The sequence below is a fragment of the Macrobrachium rosenbergii genome, chromosome 48, assembly GCF_040412425.1.
Source record: "Macrobrachium rosenbergii isolate ZJJX-2024 chromosome 48, ASM4041242v1, whole genome shotgun sequence".
NCBI classification, from domain to species: domain Eukaryota; kingdom Metazoa; phylum Arthropoda; class Malacostraca; order Decapoda; family Palaemonidae; genus Macrobrachium; species Macrobrachium rosenbergii.
This window is the reverse complement of record NC_089788.1, coordinates 45381623-45409258: the sequence shown is the minus strand read 5'-3', so window position 1 is coordinate 45409258 and position 27636 is coordinate 45381623. Positions and strand designations below refer to the sequence as shown.

Sequence of the window (27636 nt, the reverse complement as noted above, 5' to 3'; positions counted from 1 at the left end):
ATCTGTAATGAATCGATATTTTTTTTTATAAAGAAAAATACTTGAATGTAGGAAACATGTATTGAGTATTATATGTATGATTAAAAGTTCAGTTATATATATATACATATACATATATATATATATATATATATATATATATATATATATATATATATATATATATATATATATATATATATATATATATATATATATATATATATATATATATATATATATATATTTATTTATTTATTTATTTTCATTCGCATGATGCCGTGAGCAACAGAGATAGAGAGAGAGAGAGAGAGAGAGAGAGAGAGAGAGAGAGAGGGAAGGAGAGAGAGAGAGAGGGGGAGGGTGGAAAGGGCATAATAGAGGGAATCTCACATTCAGTTGGGAGTTAGATATTTCAGTCACTTAATTCAAACAAGCGAAGAATCAACCATGTTGAAATTAAAATGCAGTTTTATGTCTGTGAGGGGTGGTTACAAAGAAACTATGTTTTAGGTGAAGAACTATTAATAGATCATCTAAGTTCCATTTTGGCTACCTTTCTAAATAATAGTATTAGTTTGTATGCTGTAGCTGTGATTTCTGTGGAATCTGTTAAAGTGATGTGTTGATGAAAATAAAATTTTCTTTGAGTGAATTTGAGTCTCAATGAAAAGAAGAAAATTGTTTATTTGTAGAAAAGAAAAAATCACCTTTGATTTCTAAGTAAGTTTTAGACAGTTGCATTTCAAACCTATAACTATCCATTGAAGACTACGTCGAGATCATCTGGAATTCATAAGCATCTATTCAAAATGACTTAAACAAGCCCCAACTGGCAAAAAGCATCCATTAAAAACTACGTCAGCAAGATCATCTAAGTTCCATTTTGGATACCTGTCTAAATGATAGTGTTAGTTTGTATGCTATAGTTGTGATTTCTGTGGAATCTGTTGAAGTGGTGTGTTGATGAAAATAAAATTTTCTTTTATTGAATTTGAGTCTCAATGAAAAGAAGAAAATTCTTTATTTGTAGAAAAGAAAAAATCACCTTTAAGGTTACGTCATTCTAACCGAAAGTAATAACTATTCACTGAAAACTGCTTAGACCTAATTTAAAAAACTATCGAAAATTGTCATTCCGACCCAAACTTCATAACCTGATGCATGTGCGCTCTTCCACTCAGGTACGTGTTGCCCCTGGGCATCGCGACCTTTTTCCACGTGCGAACAACCAGCGAGCTGAAGAGGCAGGAGGGGCCAGTCTCCCTGGCCATGATGCAGGCACAAGGGAGACCCTCGCAGCACGACATATGGAGTTTGCAGGATAACACGCCTGGGTCAAGGTAAGCGTCGCAAGATGCTGAGTAACGGCTGTCTATCTATCCATCTATAATGTCTATATATATATATATATATATATATATATATATATATATATATATATATATATATATATATATATATATATATATATATATATATATATATATATATATATATATATATATATATATATATATATATATATATATATATATATAATATATATATATATATATATATGAATCCAAAAAAAATGACAGGCAGAAGTTCAGTACCAAGCGCTTTCACGTTTATTAACGCATCATCTGGGCACAAATGAGACACAGAATAATAGAAGGTTACAAAGTAAACAAAAAGAACAAGAATACCAGATGGTCAGTTGTCAAAGGGTAATAAGCAAAAAGATAATCCAGGATAATCTGGGATCAAGCAGTCACAAACTAAAACCATAGACTTAAGTACAAGAGATACGAAAGTTTAGCCATACAAAATCCAAAAACATGCATAAAATTGAATACCAGATGGTTAATTGCCAAGGGGTAATAAATTAAAAGGTAATCCAGGAAAATCCGGGATCACGCAGTCACAAACTAAAACCATATACTTAACCATAAGAGATGCGGAATCTTACCCATTCAAATTGCAGAAACATGTATAAAACTGAATTTCGCTTATATTTATCAACAACTTTTTTTTTATTATGAAGGCATCAAGTTTAAACAAACCAAGACATAAATTTAGAACACTATCATTATTTGACTTGATAAAACAATATTCAATGATATCCCTTTTAACTGTGTCATTGCACGGGGCTAAAGATCTTGCTTCACTCCGGTTAATAGGATGATCTAAATCTCTCATATGTACGAATAATGCATTCGATATTTGGCCAGTTCTCACAGAATATTGTTGTTGTTTGATTCGTTGTGAAAGTGATTTTCCAGTTTGTCCATAATATATTTTATCACACTCTTTACAAGGAATTTCATAAATGCAGCCAGAAACATCTTTAGGAGAATTTTTTATCACTAAACTCTTAACATTAAAATTACTGAAAACAATATTTATGTTGAAAAGCTTTAAAGTTCTAGGAATTTGTAACAACCTTTCATCATAAGGTAAATTGTGAATATTATTCTTGCTGAATTCAAGTTTGTTATTTTAATTAAATAAAATGTTTTCCTGGCTCTTTCCCATGCTACATCTGCAAAGGTCCTTGGGTATTTAAGTTTCAAAGCAATATCATAAATAGTTTTGATTTCAGCATCAGTGAACTGCGGGCTACAAATGTGTAAAGCCCTTAAGAACATTCCAAAAAAGACAGAGAATTTAACATTTTGATGATGATTGGAATAATAATGAACAAAAGGGGCAATGTCAGCTGATTTTCGAAAGACTGCAAAGGTGAAATTTATATCAATCTATGGGCCGTTATATCAAGAAAATTCAAATTACAATTTCCTTTCTTCCTCAGGGTAAATTTTATAGAAGGGACTAAATTATTTAGCTTAACCAGAAATTCCTGGAGATTTTCGTGAACTAGCCAGATACAGAAAATATCCACATACCTAAACCATATAACTTTCCGGCGCAAAATTCTTGGTAAGAATTTTAGTGGGTGATAATGTAGGGGTTGTTTTGAACATTCACCACTTCTCGGTTCTGGGTGGTCGCGGGTCTGACTCACCGTCTGTACTTTTACATGTTCCCTTGGTCTAGTTGAATTTGAAAAAATGAGTGAAGCTTCACGTGCTCCTGCAGACTGCAATTGCATGTTACAAAGGTCTCCACTTTCACGAGCCTAACGTGGGGTTGATTTACCTGATCTTAAATCACACTCTAAAGGCACCTGACTACTCAGTTAAACTCATGAAAAGAAGTAAGTTAAAAGTAAATTAAAATGGTTTCCCAAAAGAACTGCAGGATTTCACAAATTAGGTTTTACTACCAGGATCAGAAGGATATTATAAGGGGATGAAGAGGAAGAAAGAGCAGTAGTTGGCACCTAAGCTCTGGATTAGGACCAAACACAGTGAAAGTGAAAATTTGACATTATAGGATTTGATTATGAGAGACACTCTTGGCTAGTGTCGGGACAGCACGTCGGCTATCTTATTATCTGTTCCCTTGATATGCTCTGTTTTCAAGTTATAGTCTTGCATGTCGAGATTCCTTCTCATTAAGCGCTTATTCTGATTTCTGAATTTGGTGAGGTATTTTAGCGGATTATGATCCATGTAGACTGTGAGTAGGAACTTATGATCAGCATGGTAAGCCTTGTAATGCTTCATAGTGAGTACCATTCCCAGGAGCTCTTTTCAGACCGTACTATACCGACTTTCTGCTGGATTTAGTTTTTTAGAGTAACAGGCTATACGGTGGTGAATGCCATCTTTGATTTGGAACATTACAGCTCCTGTGCCAATATTGCTGGCATCTACGGCCAGATAGAATGACCTCTCATAATCAGGAGTGTGTGGGACAGGTTTACCCATTAGCACAGCCTTGAGATTATTATAGGCTTTCTCACATTTTGTTGTATACCTAAACGTCCTGAGAAGTTTGGGATGAATCGCCCGAAGTATTGTACCATACCCCCGAATCTTTGTGCTTCTTTCTTCATTGTTGAGCATGGCATTTCCCTTATAGCTGAAATGTTTGCATCTTTTGGCATGAGTTTTTCACTTCCTACTATGTGTCCTAAGTATGTTATTTCGGCTGCACTGAAGTGATACTTTTTTAAGTTAACAACTAACTTTGCTCGTTTGACAGCAGTTACAACTTTCTCTATGATTTTGAGATGTTCTTCCCATGTATTAGTGAATTTAACTATGTCATTTAAGCAGAGGACACAGTTTTCAGTGTCTGAGAACTTGATCCATTAATCGCTGAAAACATCTGGGGACATTTTTCAGTGCGGAAGGCATTACTTTGTATTGGAAAAACCCATCCAGTGCTGTGAATGTTGTCAACTTGCATGCTGCCTCCACTAGGGGTACTTGCCAATATGCTTTCTCCAGATTGATCTGCATGAGAAAGGGCACGGTTCCTAGCCCATCTAAGCATACTTCAATGTGCGGCATAGGATACAGCTCTGGTTTGGTGACTTCCTTGAGTATTCTGAAGTCAATGCAGAGCAGATCTCTGCATTCTTTAGGTACTGGAATGACTGGTGATGACCAGGGGCTCTGGCCCTTTTCAATCAATCTTAATTCCAATTGCAGATCAACCTGCTTTATAATTCTTTCTGCCTTCTGTGGATTCACCATGTAGTATCCCTGAGCTATAGGTCTGGTATTCTCTTCTAGTTCTATCGTGCGTTGTAAGACGTCCGTACGTCACAGACGGTCTTGAGTCACTTCGGGATATTTTAGCAACAGATTTCTTATGTCTTGTTGTTTTCCTTCGTCAAGACCCTGGGTGGTGCACTGCAATTGGGCTATGACCTCGGAGTTAGTCGTAGGGGTAGGTGCTCACTATGATGCTCGGGACTGGGCTTGAGTTGTTTGTCTCTTTCTCCTTCTCTCTCATTTTGCGTGGCTTGAGCAAGTTGACATGCAGCCATTTTGCTCTTCTTTGTCCGCAGTTTACCAAATAGTTCAACATTCCTTTCTTTCCCAGCATCCTATGGGGCCCAGTAAAGTGGGTTTCTAGGGTGTGTGTGGCCTCAGTCCATAGGATGAAAACTTCATCGCCTACCTCAAAGCTTCTCGTAGTGGCTTCTTTGTCGAATTGTACTTTGACTCATTCTTGCATTGCTGTCCTCGTTGCTTGTGCCACTGCCCATGTAGCCCTCAGTTTATTTTGTATTCTGGGAGTTCTTTCACCCATCCTGCTTTACTTGTTTCTGCTCAAATTTCATGCAGTATGTCTATAGGCCCTCTCATTGAATGGGTGTACAGCATTTCAAAAGGGCTATACCCAGTGGTTTCTGACTGGTTGTGATGGAACGCAAACAGGGCATATGGTAGCTTGTCTTCCTATGTACCCCCACTTTCGTGTTGGAGCTTGGATAAGGTAGAAGTGGGTGATTGATAGAACCTCTCGATTATTCCCTGGCTCTCGGGATAGTATGCGGTGAGTAGACGTGTTTGATTCTGTGCCTTGTCATGCTATCGAGGAATTCTTTCAATATAAAGTGATGGCCATTGTCTCTCTGAATAGTGGCTGGAAATCTGAATCAACAGAAGAAAGCAGTAGCGCTTTAATAGTGGCTTTAGAGGTCTCACTCCTGACTGTAATAGCCTTGGGGCACCTAGTAAATCTATCAATAATTGTGAGGCAATTGGTTCTTGGTTAGGGTTTCTGTTTCTGTTACCCTGAATTTATGTTATTGCATACAAGAAGGGTTGTCATTCATTACAGTCAAGTGAACCGTAGGGAGATCCATAGAAGGACATTGAACCAGCATATTGTGATTCTTTCATCTTCCCAGACAGGAGTGCCAGAGGTTACTTGGTCATGTGTGATAAGGCTGATCTCGCAGCCCATATCAATGACATTTGATAGGGCTTTTGGCTGAGACAAGTCATCAGTGGGAGCTACAGCCATGTCATCTAGCCCTTTCCTATCTGTATAGTTATCACATAACTGAGGGCACATGAGTCCCAAGGTGTCTGGGAGCGCTCGATAGTGCGAAAAAATAATTATTTCGAAACTTCAGCAAAAATATAAATTTTATGCCAACAACGTTCATTTTGCTGTCGTTTTTTTCTATATGGTTATATTTTATGGTGGAATAGTCAGAATAAGAGTCCCAGCCCTCTAAATACGAAAAAATGTGAGCTATTTAAAGAAAAAAAAATTCTTTACTTATTTTTATATTTTCGTTCGTAACCCAAAAATTATGAAAGTCAGGCGAATGAATTATTTTTTATGAGAAAGCCAACAAAATTCCCTAAATATCGACATATAAAACAATGGAAAACGAATAAGTCCAGTTGGTGAAAAAATTGATAGAAAAGAGGGTGAGAAACAGAGCGCTCTGCCCCAGCCTATGGTGAGAATTATCGCTAGAAAATTTTTTTTTTAAGAGCCCTATCTCGGTTATTTTTCATAAAAATTACTTTGTAAATATACGAAAATGTAGAGGAAAAGTTGAAGAATAAAGGAAAAGTCAAGAAAATGGCTTTGGTAACGGCAACAATTTCATTTTGACGTTATAAGTTGTTCGAAACGAAAAAAAAATTTTACCGTTGTCAACATCATCGTTCGTAGCTCAAAAGCTATAACAGTTAGGCAAATGAATTATTTTTTTATGGAAAAAGCCAACACAATTCTCTAAATATTGACATATAAAACAATGAAAAACGAATAAGTCCAGTTGGTGAAAAAACTGATAGAAAAGAGGGTAAGAAACAGAGCGCTCTGCCCAACGTATGGTGAGAATTATCGCTACAAAAAATTCTTTTTTGAAGAGCCCTATCTCGGTTATTTTTCATAGAAATTACTTTGTAAATATACGAAAATGTAGAGGAAAAGGCGGAGAATAAAGGGAGGTTAAGAAAAATGGCTTTGGTAATGGCAACAGTATCATTTTGACATTATAAGTTGATCGACGAAAAAAAAAAGTTACCGTTGTCAACATTATTGTTCGTAGCTCAAAAACTATAACAGTTAGGCGAATGAATTATTTTTTATAAGAAAGCCAACAAAATTCTCTAAATATCGATATATATATAATAATGAAAAATGAGATTCAGAGCCCTGCCTAAAATCCAGACGTCTCTTATGTGATGCACTAACGTGTTTTCCGCTAGTTTTACCGTAAAAACTTTGCAAAAGCATGTTGGAAACTGTTCTCTACTGACGTCACTGTATGTAAACAACCACACGTGTTTACCCAACCTCACACGCATGGTCTCTGACAGAAGTGTGGCCTGCCAGGCCTGCGTGGGTGGGATCAGCTGATGTCATTGTGAGAATTTTACTATGCCAGGGATTTGCACATGCACAGTACAGGAACTAAAAAAATTATAGAAAAAGAGGGTACGAAACAGAGTGTTTCCAATAATGTAATCCTACATTTTATAAACAAAAATTTAAGATACAAGAGAGAAGCGTGGGTAGGATCAGCTGTTTTCATTGTGAGAAATTTACTATGCCAGGGATCTGCGCATGCGCAGTATAGGAACTGCTTGGCTGGCGTATTGATGCCTGAGTTACATGGTACAAGGTATGCTTTAGCCTATGGAAACCACCAACTGTCCGAAAATAAAAAAAATTTACCCCTACCACACGTACGAAAAATTTCAGTAAATTTTACGTAAAATTACGTCAGTCAGGAAAGGCAGGGGTTAGGGTGATATTGCATAATATTACGTCAATTGGAAAGGAAAGTGCTAGGCTGAGCCATTCAGTAGTCCGATAGGGTTCAATGGCTACTTGCAAGAGTCATGGGGCATTGTACCTGGAGCAATGTACATATTTGTTGGACATATGTCCCTTGTTGTGGCAGTCTTTACAAACTTCATTACTGTAGTTGCGCTTATATGGTGCCCCAGAGGTAGAGAGGGTAGGTTTTAGTTGAGCTTCTGCTGCAGCGGAAGCACCCCATTTATTTGCGGGTTTTGACTAAGGTTTCTTGGCAGCCTCCTGGTTGTTACCTGGCTTGAAGTGGCATTGTTCTGAGCGGTGTCCAACCTTCTTGCAGTAGATGCAAGCTGTGTATCTAAATATGTTTGCACGCCATTTTTGGAATAGGTTTGAGTCGCTGTTGGATAAGTGGGTATTATTTTCCTGTCCATCATACTATACTGGTGGTGATGAGGTTTCCCCACTGCCAGCTAAACGGCAGCATTCAGTGACGGTGATTGGGCATTTCTCATATATGTAGATAGCGAGTGTGTTTGGAGCATAGTGGAAGAAATCCTCCAGCTGCTCTTGCTCCAAGAGCTCGTTGAGAGTTGTGACATTATGAACATCTAGCCAACGTTTGTAGTGTCTTCCCTCATGATATTCCCAATTTGTCCAAGACTGACCTATTTCTTTAGGTAGGCTGTGCCACCGTTGTCTCCACCTGTCCGATGTGATTTCATATGCTTTGTTGATAGCCCTCTGGACTGTAGCAAGATCCCCTTGTTCCGCGGTTATCAAAGCACAAAGTGCAACTAAAACCTTTCCACCCATATGCTTATTCAATATTAAGTCTATCTACATTGCATTGGGGTGAAATTATCAAAAACCCTCTCAATGTGATCCAGCCATGCATCAGGTTCATTGTCTGACCATTTTTGGATTATGGTACTCGTGCTTGACAGGGTTGATGAGGGGGTAACAGAGTTAAGCCCCATTCACACATTCACGTATCAGCCCACGCATGTTCACGCATGTGAAACGTGGCTATACTGTAGGGTTTGTCGGCGCGATCAAGTGGATACGTGTCAAAGGCCGATGTCCATAAGTCAACATAACGATGCCATAACGTAAGTTCGGAGTAATGCGTGTTAAGGCTACGCACTGCGCAAGATAGACGGGATGCTTACGTGAACTGCCAAGACAATAGGCCACACCCCCACATGTAATGCGTGGCAGAGCAAGCAACACCCACGCACATATACCGTATGTGTAACGTTGTGCGTTACGACCTCACGACACCCTCACAACATCCCCACGTACATCGGCGGGTATATGCCAGGTACAAAAGGGCCGTACTGTGCACATGTGTTTGCAGTGCCATTCAGCGCCTCCCTGTAGCAAGAAGTATTCCCCTGCTGCTGAATCAACATGGAGAACATTGAGGACATCGTTGCCCTTATAACACCAGCACACAGACAACGAAGAAACGTAATGGAGGCCGTCGTAGAGTATGTGCACAGCATGGTATTGGTGGAAGCTGTGAGGGCCTACATTGCAATTGAAAATAAGAAAAAAAAGAGGAGGCCGAGGAGGGTTTGGGCTTGGCCGTACTTGCAAAGAAGAGTGGAGTTAGGCCACTATGACAACCTGATGGAGGAGCTGGCAACCGAAAACCCAGAACTATACAGGAATTTTACGCGAACTGACAGAGACATATTCAGTGAAATAGTTGAACGTGTCACACCCTACATTGAGAAGCAACGCACATTTTGGAGGGAACCCCTTACGCCAGGACTGTGTGTGGCTATCACCCTACGTTTCCTCGCCACAGGTGACTCATATAAGAGCCTGCAATACGCATTCCGGGTAGCCCACAACACCATAAGTTGCATTGTACCCGAGACCTGCAGGGCCATTGTTTCTGCCTTTGGAGATGAGGAACTGCAGGTACCACAATAGACGGTAAACACATGAGGCTCCGTAACCCTCCTCTTGGTGGTACGCATTACTACAATTACAAGAAGTTCTTCTCCATGATTCTACTTGCCATTGTCGATGCTTCATATAAGTTCCTCTACGTGGACGTGGGTGCCGTTGGGTCAGAGTCGGACGGTGGTGTATTTGCCCAGACCCGTTTGTGTGAAATGCTGGCAAAACAGGAAGCAAACCTTCCCCAACCTGAGGCCCTACCAGATGCAACAAATGGGGCTCCTGTAGACTACTTCCTGCTTGGCGATGATGCCTTCCCCCTGCGGAACTATCTCATGAAGCCCTACCCCAAAAGAGGCCTGTCCAAGGCGGAGCGGATCTACAACTACAGGTTAAGTAGGGCACGGCGGACGGTGGAGAATGCCTTCGGGATTCTGGCCAGCAAATTCAGAGTACTCCACACGTCAATGTGTATCAAGCCTGACCATGCAGAGTCAGTAGTGCTGGCCGCGTGTGTTCTGCACAACCTTATAATAAAAAGAAATCCACGCAGGCAGGAAGCAGATCAGGAGAACCCCATCGCACATGATTTCATACCTGGTGCCTGGAGGAGTGACCCACCCCTAGGAGACGCTCTTCCAACCATGGGAGGCAACACTGCAACTAGGAATGCCAAGGAACAACGCAACATCCTGAAAGACTACTTTTCATCTCCTGGTGGTTCTGTTACTTGGCAGGAGAACTACTGTTAACATACATCTATATTTGTTATAATAATTTCTCTTTGTATGTCGACTTCCAACATTTTTAATATCTGTACAGTTTACCTTTCCTTTGTATTTATGCATTTATTTGTTTTACAAATGTCTTATTTGTGCTATTATTATTACTTCATTTTATTAGTATAATGGTTTTTAGTTCATTGAATATAAGTTATTTTTCAATTATATGTTTATTGTTTATACCAATCATGATATATACACTGAAACATACAATACCAAAATTAAACATTTGTTATATAAGTTAATTTTCAACTATATATTTGTTTGCATATGTTTTTTTTTTAGTACTGGATCATACACTCTGACATTTTTAACGCAGAAGCAAATACATGCATTGCAATGTGGCTAAGTGCATTACTCCAAGGCGTGGGAAGATTATAACTTTGAATATTTTGAAATGGTTTATACCTTTATATAGGCCATTACCAAGCAGTAGTGAAGAACAACTTAATAATATGAAAGTACAGATTTTTTTTTTTTTTTTAATATAATATACCTTCACTTACTCCTTATTTTTGTTGTTATTCTTACTTCATTTTGTTACTTCCATGGTTTGTAGTTCATTGAATAGAAGTTACTTTTCCATTATATGTTTATTGTTTATACTAGTGCTGATATATAGATGGAAACATACAATAATACAAAAAAATAGATATTTGTTTCTATAAGTTAATTTTCAACTATATAGTTGTTTGCATATGTCTTAATTGTGTGATTATTATTACTTCATTTTGTTACTTTGATGGTTTTTAGTTCATTGAATAAAAGTTATTTTTCAATTATGTTTATTGCTTATACTAATGCTGAAATATTTACATGGAAACATACAATAATACAAAATATATACATTTGTTTACATTGACATATACACAAAATAGATATAAAAAAAATGTTGCCTTAAACTAGAGGTTCTCCAGGAAGCTGCTCGTTGGCAAAGACACGTTGAGGTCCCTGGGTGTGGACGCCACTGCAGGTGCAGACAGCGGCGCGTGCAGCATCGCCACCTGTTGCGCCATGAGGTTGAGAGGCTGCGCCATGGCACCACTAGGTGTAGCAAGTGGCACATATGTAGCAGGAGCAGGAAGGGGAGCTGGGGCCGCAGGCGGACCATCCCAGAGGGCTTCTGCTTGGGTGTGGGGTATCAGATGACGTGGCGGCCTCGTGATGCCCTCTTTGGTAGCCCTCACAAAGCGCTGTGTGGAGGAGATGAACTCCACCTTCAGCGCCATCCTCAGCTCAGGCCCCACATCTGCACAGTCGGCGGAAAGCTCCTCCAGGGCGTTCCGCCAGTACACCAGCCTGGGGTCACACAGAGGTCTTATGGCCCCCTGTAGCCTTTGCCGAGCTGACTCTGCTTGTTGCAGCAACACGTCCAGGACCCCACTTGCAGCCTTGTCCTCCTTCCGTGACTTCCTTTGTGGTGCAGGATCATCAATGGTGGAGGACCGGTCATCGGACGAGCAGGGGACTGGAGTGGCACTGCCAGCAGGATCACAAAGGGCAGGAACATCAAGGGCAGGACCATGGCCAGGAGGGTTGCTGCAAGCAGCTGCAGCAGACGCAGACCGTAAAGAGATGGAACATGTATAAGAGAATGTAAATGAGGCGCTTAACGGCAGAATGTCTCAAGCGCCAAAAACTAAAACTGGAGAAAAACGCAGTCAAAGTTTGGCTACTTTCAGAATGCGATATCTTAGCATTTAAATGAGGTACGACACTGGGGTTTGTTTTAAAATAAAGGTTATTATGTCTGCTTTCAAACCATCATTGTAAAATAGCCAAGAGTTTAATGCATGCCGAAAGATAATGCGATGACTGCATTCATCTTGAAATCAATCTTATACTCCGGTACACTGAATCCCATAAAAACACACACCAATGCCCCTGTAACCCCTCTAGGACCCCCCAAAGATATTATCTTTGTTTTATTTATCATTCTGGATAATTTCCTTGATTATCTTAATCTTACAGGAATAACTAGGTGATTTTGTTCACTTCAAAAAAGACCTAAAAAGCTAATGCTTTACACAATAAAATAGCAGTAGAAAGATAATAAGATATTTTAATCAGAATACTCTGAGGCTGATACAGTCGTCTCACCTGCAAAACAATAATAATTGCCGTCAATAATGGCTAAAATACATTTTGATTGGAAAAAACGTAAGCGCCAATTACTTCAGGCGAGAATCAGACGTCATAGTCCAGTAAATCAATATCCACGTCATTCTCATGAGGAGTATCTTGGTGTCTGGAGTAGCAGTGAGGGTATCTTGATCACAAAAAAGCTGGTTGAAGTATGTCATGAAAATCTGGGGGATGAATGGAACCAGATCTTTTCAGCTTACATACGCCTCACCTTTGTTACGTAAGCTTTTGGCTACATTTTGCTTCCAATTAGCCCCTGGAAGGTCCTGGAACATTGTCATCTACATTCGCGTCGGACATATTGAAGAGGAACCAGTATTATTAATGAATAAAGAACAAAAAGAAGCACATTAAATCCAGAGGCGATCATGGGGAAGGAAGGTACAAGAATGTTTTTTATTGTAGTGATAGCCAACGCCTCCGCTGATGGCTAGCCTTTCTCATTGGCCGTGCGGGAGGTGTGGCAGGGCGTCTGGACTCATGATTGGTTTATGCACCACATGACCTCTGCCACCCAGACCAGCCAGTGCAGCCTTAGCGTCACTAAGGAAAAGAAGTAATGTTACAAAATGAGAATTTCGACCTTGTTGTTGCGGGAAATTTGAACTGAATTTCTTCTCCTGACTGCTAGAGGGTTAGAGATGACGTTGGTGTGCTTAACTCCAATCGGCGACGACACTCTGCCGTTAGGCGCCTCAAATGTACTGTGAATGACAATGTTGTAGTGCCATTAATTAAATAAACTGTGCACTAAAGTTTCAGTCACTGATTTACTAAACAGCGAAAAAATAAAATAAGACATACCATCGGAAGTCCCAACACCTTGGGCTTCTTTTGGCGGACGATGTGGGGCTTGAGGAAGTGGAAGATGTTCAGTATCCACTTCTCACGGTCCGTCAGTCGTCTGCTGGCCCCCTGACCACTTTTTTCGGCTGTGAGGCGTCCAAAGCGGGTCCTGAGGGAGGTGAACCAGGTCCAGAGTTCAGGGCCTGACACAGGAGGATCCAGAGACCTCCCCTTCTCCTCAAATGCCCTGCACACCCTGGCCTTGTCCTTGTATGCCGTCATGCCCTTGTTATAAATGAATTCGGCCTCCAGCTCCAACCACTCCTCTACCAGCTTCTCATTTTGTCTGAGAGGATAACAGAGGGGTTCTTCTTTCGGCACGCTTTTCCAGTTCCAGGGGCGGTGCCGTCAGCAGCTTCGTCATTCCCGTCATCATTGGCGGAGTCGACGTCATCCAGGCCGACGTCCTCATCATCGTTGAAGAGGCTATGGTCACTGGCCATGTCCTCCACCTCGTCAGCCTCTTGAAGGTTTATGACAACATCCTCCTCCATGGTGTCTGCAGCAGGTGGCCGCCTTGTAGAGGCCGTCTCCGCTCCTGACTGGGATGTTGGAGGCTTGTAAGCCCCCTTCCGCTGTCTGTTGCTGCTTACTTTTGGCATTTTTCTGCTGACGAAGGCACTGGAGGGGTGAGAAACTGTGTTGCTGCTGCCTGTCCGGGAGAGGAACTGAAGCCGCATCCGCGCCGCAAGCTGTTTTATACACCCGACTCAGCGCTGCCTCATCGTCTCAGGTCCTGGGGGCGAGGCGCTGTTGCCACGTCTACTCCCGAACCTCGTGGGGACCCACGCGGTTTTTGGCGGGAACGGGAAAGCAGCGTGGGACCACGCGTCATTGTCCCGCAGGCATGCAGACCACGCTACGGATGCACCACGCGGTGCGTGTGCAACCACGCAAAATAACGGATGACGTGAGCAGACACGTATCTTTTGAACATATCGAAACGTACGTGGCTCCCCACTCATGCTGGGATGGTGCGTATCGACCTCCCAACTCCACCCCACATGTCCACGATCTTAAATACGCATTACGGAACTTTTTCATAGTACTTACGTAAGCTGTTGCCAACTACCAGTTTCCATTCATGCGTGAACATGCGTGGGCTGATATGTGAATGTGTGAACGGGGCTTTAGGATTCTCAACCCTATGTTGGGTGAGTGCCATGGCATTCATGTGGTGAGCTCGCTCGATTGCTAGGTCATGAACATGCTGGTCTTCCTTTACTTGCCTCTCCACTTTGGCGAGAGCAACCTTCTCTTGAGCCATTTTTAGTTCATGGTGGTGTTGCTTCTCCTCGTTATCCTTTTCAGCTTCAGCAAGGGCAGCTTTCTCCCAAGCCAAGTTTAGCTCGTGTTGGCATTGATTCTCCTCCTGTTTTTTGGCTTTGGCAAGGTTTAGTTCATGTTGGCATTGCTTCTCCTCCTTCTCCTTTTCAGCTTCAGCAAGGGTGGCTTTCTCTCAAGCCAGGTTTAACTCATGTTGACGTTGCTTCTCCTCCTTCTCATCTCTCTCACTCCTTGCCCTAGCTACCTGGTCTTCTATCCAGGTAGTCAGTTGCACTCCCCAGAGACCCCTGCTTTGCCCAAGCCCTTGGTAGGTCTGGTAATCTTCAGAATAAGTGGACATGATGCTGTATGAGAGGTACACCGACAAATATTAAGCCGTACAGTAGTTGCAGGGAAGTGGCTAGAATGGTGAGTGCCAGACAAATGGCACTGATTCAAGTACAACGGTTGGGGTGTAACCAGGCTTGGTAATATGAAAGGAGAACCAAGATGGACCCACAGGTTGTGAGTCTGCAGAGCCACCAAGGTAGAAAGTAAGAAAGAAAGGCCAAGAGTAATCCTCAGTTTGCGAGACTAAGGAATCGGCAAGGCAGTGCATAGGAAAGAAAATGAAAGAAAGGAAAGCCGCAGGTTGGTCCTGAAGGACGTAGACTTATTCACACAAATATGTGTGGCACTAAGCTGAATGCTTGGTAATGGCTCTGCTGATGATGCCAGAGACCGATTGGTGGAGAGTGCCAGTGAGAGTGGCACTCTTTGTAAGTTTTGATAGTTTGCTTCCAGTTGCGATCAGTAGACGTGAAAGGTAGCACTCAATGTGTGTCATTTTGTTGGGGAAGTCCAGCGGAATACACCAGAATCATTAGGCTTTTAAGTTTTTAGCTACTCGCAATGTGGGTCCTCGTTGAGTGCAGAGGTTTTGTCTTCTATTGCACAAATGGTGTCCGGTTTTCTGCTCAGAACAAGCGGGTTTTTTAGAGGTCTGGCAGTACGTTAATTGGTTCACAAGGAACAAGGTGGAGTGTTCAGAGAACACTGGTGGTGGCACTCGAAAGTGCGAACTTGTCCCACAAGATTGAGTTTGGCGTTTTATTTTGTTCCGAAGAACAGGTTATTCATTCCAAAGAATAGGCTTTTGCTAGCTCCAAAGAACTGGGTATTTGTGAGTTGCTCACTCACAGTCAAAGCTGACTATAGAATGACATTAGGGTGTTCCATAGAATGTGGTCCTCGTATAGAGGGGGTAGTTTTAAGTTGTTCAAAAGAACAGTGAGAACTTGCACATGGACAAAACCAGCTACTGTACAAATTGGGCTTTTGGTAAAGTTTTGTTATGCATGGATGGCACGAGCAATTGACTGTAGGCTACTACATGTGGTTGGTTCTGTAGAACATATTCTTGCTATGCAACCATGTGCAAGATGTAAATTAATGGGTTCATTGGGTTTTTAGTCTGACAAACCAGCGTGCAATTTCACTCCTGACAGTCCACGTTAAGAGGAAGCCGTGAAAACACGGTATTGCGATGCGTGTGCACTCAGAAAGGTTTTGAGTAATGTATTTTGGTTAAGTTATGAATTCTAGTAGAGTCCAAATAAGTTGCTTTAACCATAATAGGGTTTGGAATACAGATTATGTTGTAAAGCGTATACCGTAGTTTGTACCCTATATAATTTCCACAGAGTTATGACTGAATGACAGGAATGAATAATATCTTACTCACACCCAATGTATATTGGGTGTGAGTAAGATATTATTAAGATGTTATAACTTAACATTATTTGCGTACACTCACTCAAGAGTTATTATGTATATAATAACTATCGAGTGAGTATATGCAAATAATGTTAAGTTATAATCTACGAAGGGTAATAATGCAAACTTTGTGATTTCTTCCACTAAGAATTGAGTTTTAAAAGTGTGGAGTGACAGTAATATTTATGCAAAAGCGTAACAGGTTGATGGCTGAGCAACAGCCAGTTATCAAGTGTAAGGGAGACGAGACATATGTCATCCCAAATGACCACATTGACTTTACAGGAATGTGAACACTATGCACTTTCTTTGTTAATATATGGAATTTCTTCGCAAATGCTTACAGTATGTTAATTTTATTTGTATTACTGTGCATAAGATGCAGAATAACAGTGATCAACTTGAACAAGTAAAGACATTGTAGAACAAATAAAATCATAAAGTACAAATTGGTTATTGTGGAAGATATGTTAGCTTAGACAAGGCACAAAGCAGTCTGCCTGCCTAGCAGAGGTTGCCAGATACTTCTTCCTTACGAAGGCTATCGTAAGTTTTCAGAGGGAATTCTTGCGCTTTCCAAGGAAATGAGCACTTATCACTTGCTATCACTTCACTACCTAGCTAGTTCCTAACTACTAGAGACTTGCACTAAGGATGAATATTGCTAAATACATGCACGTCTGGCAATAATCCTTCTTTCAATCTCTGAGTGAGTGGAAAGGTGAATCGCGAACTGTCCTACACTCAGGTGTATGATTCCTTCATCTACGACATGGTAATTAGTTTGAAATAAAATTAATTAAAGTACTTACGCTGTGTATACTGCTGTCCACGAGTGCCAAATATGTTACTAAGTGGATATGAGGTTCCTTATGATCATAAACACTCAGACTTAGCCAGCAAAAGTTGATCAGCTATTCTGCTGAGGTTGGGGAGTCTGTTGTACTGTTGAGTCATGCAACAAATCCTGCAAGATTGTAATATCCTGGCAAGGTCACCACGAGCCTAACCTGGGGCTGATTTGTCTAGCCTTAAAACACTCTCTAAACTCACCTGACTACTCAGTTAAACTCATGAAAAGAAGTAAGTTAACAGTAAATTAAAATGGTTCCAAAAGAAATGTAAGACTTCACAAATTAGGTTTTGTTACAAGGATCAGAAGGATATTGCAAGGGAACTCATCACTAGCTCCTTGGCACTGATATTACATTACTAACAAAACAAAGTGCCAATCTCAAAGATCCTACAATCTATGGTAAAAATCTTAATTATGGAATTAATTAAATATAAAATAGAAAATCACTGTGGGGAAACCTCTAAGACTAACCAAATATACAGAATTCTGCCACGTAGGCATAGAAGTCTTCAGGACTGAATCTTAAGGGATCTTCCACGTCGGGAATTCAGGAATTGGCACCATGAGCCAACAGATGGATACACAACATCAATGCCTATTCTGCAAGACAAACTTATTGTCACTTTTGATGCTAAGAAACCGCTTTCTTGGTCACTTAGGGAATGCTGAAGGCTGAGAAGGAGCAATATGCAACAACAAAGGTTTCGAAATGCTTACATTAATTGAAATGAAAATGTTAATACTTCACTAATTTTCTAAGAACTCTAAGGGGCAGAAATATCAGAAAGAATAAAAATTATTGTGAAAGACTGGGCGTCGTAACAACTCCAAAATCCAGACTATACCTTGACAATGTAGGTCAGACTTTTGCAATAAGGCAAAGGACTTGGTGGGACTATGTGCACAAAAAAAAAGTACTGGGTCAGAGAGGGGGGAAGGGCGGTCAGAGACTGACCCGGCAAGGACTCTACTCTGATGCTGACTGGTAAAGAACTCCACCCTCTTCCCTGCTCAAGGGCCTTATATAGTCTCTGGTCCAGCCTCCTAGTATTTGTGCCACATAAGGAGTTTGTCCGTTACCTGCCGGCTTCCATGTTTATAGCGGCAACACAGGGGTGATGCTGGAACAAAGAGAAGACGAAAGCCCAGGGGATATCAAGGTTTGACAAAGGTGGGATTTAAGGCTTAGAGAGGAAGAGGTGGAGTCTGGTCGTGAAGGCACCGAGAATTTTAGGGGGTGCTAATGTAGGGGTTGTTTTGAACATTCCCGACTTTTCGGTTCTGGGTGATCGCGGGTTTGACTCACCGTCTGTACTTTTCCATGTTTACTTGATCTAGTTAAATTTGAAAAGTTAGTGAAGCTTCACCTGCTCTTACAGACTGCAATTGCACATTAAAATATATACATACACACACACACACACACACACACACACACACACACACACACATATATATATATATATATATATATATATATATATATATATATATATATATATATATATATATATATATATATATATGTGTGTGTGTGTGTGTGTGTGTGTGTGTGTGTATATATATATATATATATGTATATATATATATATATATATATATATATATATATATATATATATATATATATATATATATATATATATATATATATATATATATATAATTGTATGTTTAATTGTAGTATTGCACGACTCAGGCTCTTCCAATATGGTAATGAAATTGGCTTGCCAAATTTAGTTTCCTTTGATAGACGCTAATCACACGTTATTATCTATTGAGTTCATCTAATATTCTGTGTTCATGTTATATTCCCTTTAACACTGTTGTGGGGTTTAATTCTGTTTCCCAGTTAAAAGAGACATAATGCGCAACTCGTAACAACTAATCTCCCGGAAATGAAATCCATAAATTTCTCGATGTTAGCTTAAATAACAGGCATTTCATTAAATTCTTCGTCGTTATAGTCTGTTAAACTGTGTCAAATTCAAAACATGACACAATTGTACAAAGATATACATTTATGTTTACATTTAGGCAGTATGCGTGTAGGCATTAACATGAAAATATGTGAATTAAACACTGTGTTATTACAAATCTTTCGATTAGGTTGTCATGTTTATGATAAATCACATGAAGCAGTAATTACCATTGCATAATCAATAGCATAATTTAGCTCGCGAAATACCAGTTCATTGAAATGCAAAACCTGTTTATAACCTGTCATATGCGAAAAAAATAAATACCAATTATTTTTACCCTGATAGGGAGATTTTGTTTTCAATTGCCATTTATAAAAGGTGACATCCAACTGCACGAAATTTATTCAGAATAGTTTATACGTGAATGAAAAAATGACGAGCTTGCTTGTCTAGTTCGTATCTGGACGCCATAATAAGTGGCATTCTTAGCAGTTCATTTTCAAAAGGTTAATGGAGATGAAGTGGTTATTTTGAAAAGGAAAGTCGGATCTTTCCTAGATAGTGACCCCTAAGGGTTTTCAGGGGTCTTTATTTAGGACTAATATTTCTTGGAGGCCATTATGTTTATATTTACAGTCTTTTGTTCATGTTTTTACCGTAATCTCCAACGGGCTTGTACTAAACACGCCGGAAAGGTGGATACATACCGGGTTAAAACTCTTGGGGGTCACTACCTAGGAAAGATCCGGGAAATCCTACAACCGTAGAGTATGATACCTCTTGTGCAAAAAAAAAAAAAAATATAAAGAAATTAAGTTCTAAAATGACGCTCCAGGGGCAAGAAAGGTTTCGGTGCATGTGCGAAGAGCATTTTTATATATAAAGATAAAAAACTTTACTTCCTGAGAGAGAGAGAGAGAGAGAGAGAGAGAGAGAGAGAGAGAGAGAGAGAGAGAGAGAGAGAGAATTTTTAACTCCCGATGAAAGACTGGCCACTGGGAAACAAACCCGAAATTAAGGAATGCAATTAAAGACACCAGAAGGAACCACCAAGAGATTCGAGGAGGTGGGTTGCTCTGATGGCGGTGAGAGAATGGGAGTTTGGTTTTAATTGCTTGATTAAGAATGTGAGTATGAACCGGATGAGGCTGTCTCTTGTAGCCATCTCAGATTTACTTTGTCTCAAACGCAAGTAAGCAAACCAGAAGCTAGTTGAAAGGAAGTGAGAAGAGAGAATCGAAAGAAAAGTTCTCTTCTCTCTCTCTCTCTCTCTCTCTCTCTCTCTCTCTCTCTCTCTCCGCTAATGTTCTTGGAAGTGGTCTGTCCAGTTGAATCGTCTAAAAATCTAACTGACATTAAGAAAAGGCTGAAAATGAAAATTAGAATGAATCTCACCTGAGCTTGAAGGGGTCAAAGACAACTACTCAAGGAAAAAGCACACGAAAATGAGTTTCTGAACTTTTTTCAAACTGCAGACGTCAACTGTAAATCCTTAGATTCGTAAAATAATTAAAAACTCAGTTTCTTCGACTGTCAGCGTACTCTTGGCGGTCTGAAACTCAGCCACGGTCCGGTGGCGGTCTTAGCTACGGCCCATGAAACTCAGCCACGGTCCGGTGGTGGCCTGTGTCGTTGGTGCCTACAGCGGTGTTTGACACATGTTCATGGCCAAATTTAACCTTAAAATTAAAATTACTGACGCTAGAGGGCTGCAATCAGGTATGTTTGATGATTGGAGGGTGTATGATCAACATACCAATTTGCAGCCCTCTAGCCTCAGTAGTTTTTAAAATCTGAGTGCGGACGGACAAACAAAGCCATCTCAATAGTTTTCTTTTACAGAAAACTAAAAAGTGTTACTTGCATTCTGTGAGTTAGTTGGCACAAATGGCGATGATTCTTTGTTTTAAAGTTTTCCTTCTACATATTCACGTTTTGTTTATCTTAAACAAACCATTTTCATTCCCAAGATCACTATTTCCGTTATTCTCCCATTTTTTTTTATTATTTAATTATGATGCCATAATTATCCATTTATCAGAAGTTTACCTTCTTGCAAAAAAAAAAAAAAAATCCTTCATCCAATTTCCTGCAACTTCTTCCTAGTTGGATGATCAGAGTTCAGGGGTCCACGCAAGGACTCTGATTCAATTCGACCCCTTACTGCCATTTTGCACAAGGGCCTATGCTTGCATATGGTTGGCTTCATATAAACCAACCAACGAACCCTTCCTTGCATCATCCAGACTCCGGTCATTGCAAAGAGGAAAAGATTTAATATTAAATTGCTGGGGTGGGGAAAAGAATTCACGCAGTGCCCCGTGCCGGTGGCTATCATGATATTCAACCAAAAACATTCCGTTTATGGAATTTTTTTTTTTTTTTGTCACTGCTAAAGTTGAAACAAAGTTGGAGACTGGAGGTCTTGGATCCATTTTTTATCTTAGAAATGTCTTCCGGAGTACAAGCAAAGTTCCTTCTCGTAAGAATAAAACAGAAATATGAGGGGAAAACCAGATGCTATGTGTGTTTTTTAATATACAGCATATATCAGCATATTTTCCCATCCCAGCATAGGTGCAAGTTCAAATATTGATATTTTTATGTGCATCTCACGCTGCAATAATCATCTAAACTTTCCATGCTATTTTCATTATCTATTATTAATTTTCACCTTTCACTTTCATACTGCTTTTGCTCCGTAGGGGGGTAGTGCTGTCAGTGCTCTTCATGCGGTGCACTGTAGACATTACTTAAGGTTCTTTGCAGTGTTCCTTCGGCCCCTGGCTGCAACCCCTTTCATTCCTTTTAGTGTACCTCCGTTCATATTCTCTTTCTTCCATCTTACTTTCCTCCCTCTCCTAACAATTGTTTCATAATGCAAAAGCGAGGTTTTCTTCATGTTACACATTTCAAACCTTTTTACTCTATTTTTCTTTTAGCGCTGAATGAACTCATAGGTCCCAGCGCTTGGCCTTTGGTCAAAATTCTATATTTCATTCCATTCCATTCCAATACTGCTTTTGTTGATTTTTTAAAAATCACTTTTCAGTAATTAGTTACACAATACTCATTCCAATTCATATCTTTCATCCTGTAATCAAATTCTCAAATACCAAAGTCATCAAATGAACATTCCCTAAGTGAAATTTCCTTTCAAACATCCAGTTTCACCTTCGGTTTCAAGTTGAACAGAGACGTGCAAGTTTTCTTTAGTAGAGAAAGTTGTATGTTGGTTGTTGATTTACGAAATTAAATTTAGGTTGTCAAGCCAAACACTGGTAGCCACTTTAGGCTATTCAGCACTTAAGACACTGAAAAGAGGGAGTTGGAGTAGATGGACAGCAAGATAAAGAGATCTAGAAATTAAAGATGTTGAAGTACAAAGATGTAAAGTTGCACCAAGAAGTAATTGTCAGAGAAGTTGGGCAGCAGGACTGAAGGAAGGAAGAGGGAATGGAGGTAAAGTAAAAGCTAACGAGTTGGTGCAGCTAGGGTCCGAAAGCTGCAAACGCCCTTTAGTAATGCCTACTAAATGCACCACATTTTGAGCTGACTTTGTTCAACTCATTGGCACCGGAATTGCTTTCCGAAGGTTTCGTTATCGTGCCTTGGCAACAAATCATTTAGAAACTGGGCGCTCTGTTGACACATACTTTCTCAGGACACAACAACGAAGCCCTGAAGCGCCCTGGTGGCTGCAGCATCTGTTGCAGTGGCATTTTGACGTAAGTTGTCTCTTCCTGGTAGGTTTGTCTCAACTCATGTTTCTTTTCTGATTTCCCTCTCCTAGTTATATTTTCATCTCCTTATCTTGACTATCTCTCTCCTGAAGAGCAGTAGATTGCAGGCCATGGGTCTTCCGCCTAAATCCGACATAAACTGTTCAGAGATTGTGAACACGGAAGTCAACTGGTTTGCTTAATCCTTGGTATCATTTCTTTCAAAATGTAGATATTTCTTTCTCTCCTGGTTATTTGTCTTATTTAATGAACCGAGTCTGTTTTCACAATGAAGAAAAATTCATCAACTCCCTTTTCTCTTTCATGGCACTTATTTTGGGCAGACATGCTCGTCTTGTTCTCTTGACAATAACAAAAACTGAGATTATTTTAACCACACTAGGCTTCATTAGCAAAGAATGCAAAACAAATATAAAGCCCCTGTTTCTTATAGTTAGGAAATATGGAACTTTAACCTCAATGAACAGGTAGGCAGACACAGACGTTCAGACCAATTACTTGATATACCTACCCTGAACACCGTGGCCGGGAAAATTATATTGCTGCATGGGTAGATTTAGACAATGATCTGTAATGCAGCGCTTGCTTTAGGAGGATAACAATATCAAAACTGATTACTCCCCTTTCATGAGATCATTATCCTTCCAAATTTCATTTGCCTATATCCTCATTAACCGTCATTTATTCTGAAACTTAATAAAGTAAACACCTAAATTTTATCCTAGTGGCTGGCAGATAACAAAGATCTTCATGATGACGACTAATACTTTTACTAGAATCATCACTTGCATTATTGTTATCTCTATTATATTATCATTGTTGTCATAGTTGTTTCCAGTTACATACTTGACACACATTTCATTCTCTCGTGCAAAAAGGTCATTTATTTGCACAATGTTATATATACATATTTTCCACTGCCGCCCGTCGCCCAGGCCAGACCGTCTTAGACTGTTGCAAATCACCGTAACTTACATATATTTCCTATGATTTCGGGACTTCCCTCGAGCTCAGTCTTCCTGTCTTGCCCCGGCCTTGAAGTGGCACGAATAGATAAATTCCCGAGGCCCAAAATACTAAATATAAAATTCATGGGTAGGAAAAAAGATTCACGCAGCGACCCTTTCCACTGAATATTATAATATTCAGCCCGGCAATACTCACGTTTTTTGGGGGTTTCTTCCCAGCTGAGGTCCAAATAAGGTTAGAGAATGGGGTCTGGGGATGCATTTTGAATGTTCAGATTCCTCTTGAGGCTTGAGGAAAATTCTTTTGGTGAGGACACAGAAAAATTGTCAATTTTGTTGTTTACCAAGGGAATAACCTCGATGTCATTGTCATTTTATACCAGATTTACATATTCCATGTAAGCCTGTGAGAATAAAGATAAAACTTTTACATTTGGTATTAGATCAAGACCTGCTAGTTGGCTTTAATGTTTTCTAGTATTATTATTATTAGTTGTAGATCTTCATTAACAATCATTTTACTTTGTAAAGAATCTTTTGACAAATCAGTTCAAGTACTGCTCAGGTTGTCCACTCATGTCTTTCAAACTACTTTCCATGAAAACGTATTGTGAGAAAAGTAATTTTTCTTTATGTAACCCTCTTCTATCCGTACTTCATTCTATCGTACTTCATTCTAACTTTTGTTCTTGGAGATTAATTGTTTTCTTGTCCCAAAAAACATATAGACTTAATAACGAAAAATAAATTTTGAGAGTAGCATGCCTACACCAGTATATGCATGTGTGAATGCGTGTGGATGTGTAGAAAGAAAAACTAAGAGAGAGAGAGAGAGACAGAGAGAGACAGAGAGACAGAGAGAGAGAGAGAGAGAGAGAGACCCATTGTTATAAGTTCGATCAATAGGCAGAATGGATAGGCATTCTCCCAAAAGAGACCTTCGGAAGAATAGGGCACAGAGAATAGCAGTACGCGGAAATGAAAGACGAACAAGGGATGCCACTACGCACCGGATAATCACACCTTTATGTCTGTTATGGATTATGGGGGAAGGATTAGCGACTAAAACTAGAATCCAGTGAAGGAACAGACATCGCACGCTCTCTCGCTCATTCTGATGTGCTTTTGGTACTAATCGTAGTCTACTGCAGCTCCAAACAGAACCCGAGGGTTCTGACACAACGTTGCTGAACTCTGCAGAGTGAAAGAGTTTTGCTCTACTCAGCCTCACTTCCACGGTTCTTGGGCCTCATTATGACTATTTCTCATTCGTATCAGACCGCCTTCTGGTGGCTCTTGGGCTCATTTTAATACTGTGCCACTCCCAATGGACCTCACACTGGCATTCTTATTTGGCTTCATCAGTTCTTTTCAGGCCTCACTGCGACCAACTGGCGCTCCCCTTAGACCCCACTCTAGAGGCTCCGCGTCTCATTGTCAGTTGTTTCCTTGCAGGAGGGATCATATCCCAGTGACTTTTAGACCTCACCGTTACTCTTGTCGCTCAAGCCAGACACTGCCTTCATGGGTTTCGGGCCTGGCTGTGAACCTTTGATAAATCACCGTTCCCTGGTGACTTTCAGGCCTCACTGTCGCCTGTTGCCATTCATGTCAAAACTTCCCGTGATTTTGGAGATCATTATGACTTGTTACCACTCCCGCCATACCTCGCTGCGCTACTGAAGGCTTTTGGTCGTCACTTCCACTTATTATCACTATCATTAGGCCTCTCTCAAATCGCTCTTGAATCTCATTTGGACACATTAACCCTCATTATAGATGCTCACTCTTGTGGCTTCCAGGCTTCATTGTGACTCACTGGCATTCCCGTTGTTCGTCTGACCTTAGTCTGGTATGTCACTCACATCTGATGCCACTTCGATGGCCATGGGGCATTAGCACTACCAACTGGCACAATCATCTTCACAGTAGCTTTTATGAATTTCATCGAGGGTTAATACCCTGGTAGGAATGGTAAGTGGACCAAATTATTACTCCTGTAGCTATATCCTACTTTTGTATGTGCTCATGTTTTGTCATAATGGATAGTAAGGACATACACTATGTGTATATGTATATATATATATATATATATATATATATATATATATATATATATATATATATATATATATATATATGTGTGTGTGTGTGTGTGTGTGTGTACATATGTATATATGTATATATATACATATATATGTATATATATATATATATATATATATATATATATATATATATATATATATATATATATATAATTGTCATGAAGCATTCCATATATCTGGTTATTGCATTTACTAATCATAGAGTTCAAAACTTACCTCTCTGCAGCCAGATACCTGAACTCTCATAACAAACTAACAAAAAAATAAGAAAATACGACTGAATACTCTAAAGGCAACCCTTGATCCCTTGAAAAGCTTATCAACAATATGAGGTATCAACATTTAAATAAGAAATATACTAAAGTAAAAGGGCATCACTCCATTACTGAACAACTGTAACTGCCTCGTCGATTAGTCACTTCAGCAAAACTGAAGGAACAAAACTATATCACTCTGCTTTATTCACAGTTAATTCCTACCAATGGAGGTCAATAAATGAAACACTATTATAGAACTTTAAGTACAAAAATTTATTTTCAATTCTAAATTGATAAATCAAAATTCACAAACTTACTTTAAAGAAAAATTACTATTTGAAAACTAAATTAATGCTTAAACAAAGTCATGAAACAAAATTAAATCATCAAAATGTTAATATGATAAACAAAATTAAGTAAACATCTTGAAGAAGTTAAGAGATTGGAAACACACAAAACATGTCAAAGTACCAAATTCACTAAAGTAAAAATCAAGATTTGAAAAGAACTAAACAAATAATTCAAATGACACTAAGAACACGCAATTATACAAAACATAAAAAAAATGTAAACGTAAATTCACTAAAGTATTTTAAGTCATGACTTAAATTGTAAAAAATATTACAATACCTGTAAACTGCAGTTATGGCCGTTACCAAAAATTACCTTAATTATTGTGGCGCCACGAAACACTTAGAGTGCACAATCTTGCACAAAACAATTCCAAGGTTTCACAAGAAATTTAACAAACACTAAAGAGTTACCAGTACAAAGTCTTTTACGTTATGAGTATAAAACCGCGTGAGAGAGAGAGAGAGAGAGAGAGAGAGAGAGAGAGAGAGAGAGAGAGAGAGAGAGAGAAATATTTTATGACGCACACAGCATGGTTCTGGGCTCCTCAGTGAATGTCTCTGCCTTGATCTCGCTAGAGCAAAAATCTATAGAACATTCTGGACTTCCGGTCACATGTGACGTGATCAGAATTGGCTGATGCAATCGTCTCGATCAGGACACGTCCGGGAGATAAATTACGTAACCAACACGGGGTTCTGTGCAATAGTTTCTCCCAGCAATTCTCAAGGAGGCGTACGTGACGTAAAACAAAACTTTTGGACAAAGCTTTTGATGACATCTCAAGGCGATTGATGCAATGAGCATGTGGCACCTTCCCTCTGTAGAAAACCAAAGGTGGTGCAAGCGTTCGTCTTAACATGAATTTTGATTACGTGACCAAGTCCCGTGAGCACCCAGCATCACGATAAAAATAAAATCATATGATCGACATGTTTAATAAACAGACGAAGACTGCTATAATTGCCCAAAACCACACGGTCTGGTCTGACTTAGTCTCCTCTCTCTATTACGTTATTACTAAGAAACATAATACAGATATATATATATATATATATATATATATATATATATATATATATATATAT

The 27636-nt window shown here is 39.7% G+C and overlaps 1 protein-coding gene across 1 annotated transcript in view; it reads left to right on the top strand.

Moving 5' to 3' along the window:
• LOC136831368 (orexin/Hypocretin receptor type 1-like) overlaps positions 1 to 27636 on the top strand; it is a 166276-nt gene that overhangs the window by 135250 nt on the left and 3390 nt on the right. Inside the window, 1 exon segment of the mRNA XM_067091694.1 lies at positions 1164 to 1322. Within this exon segment, the coding sequence (XP_066947795.1) occupies positions 1164 to 1322 (159 nt within the window).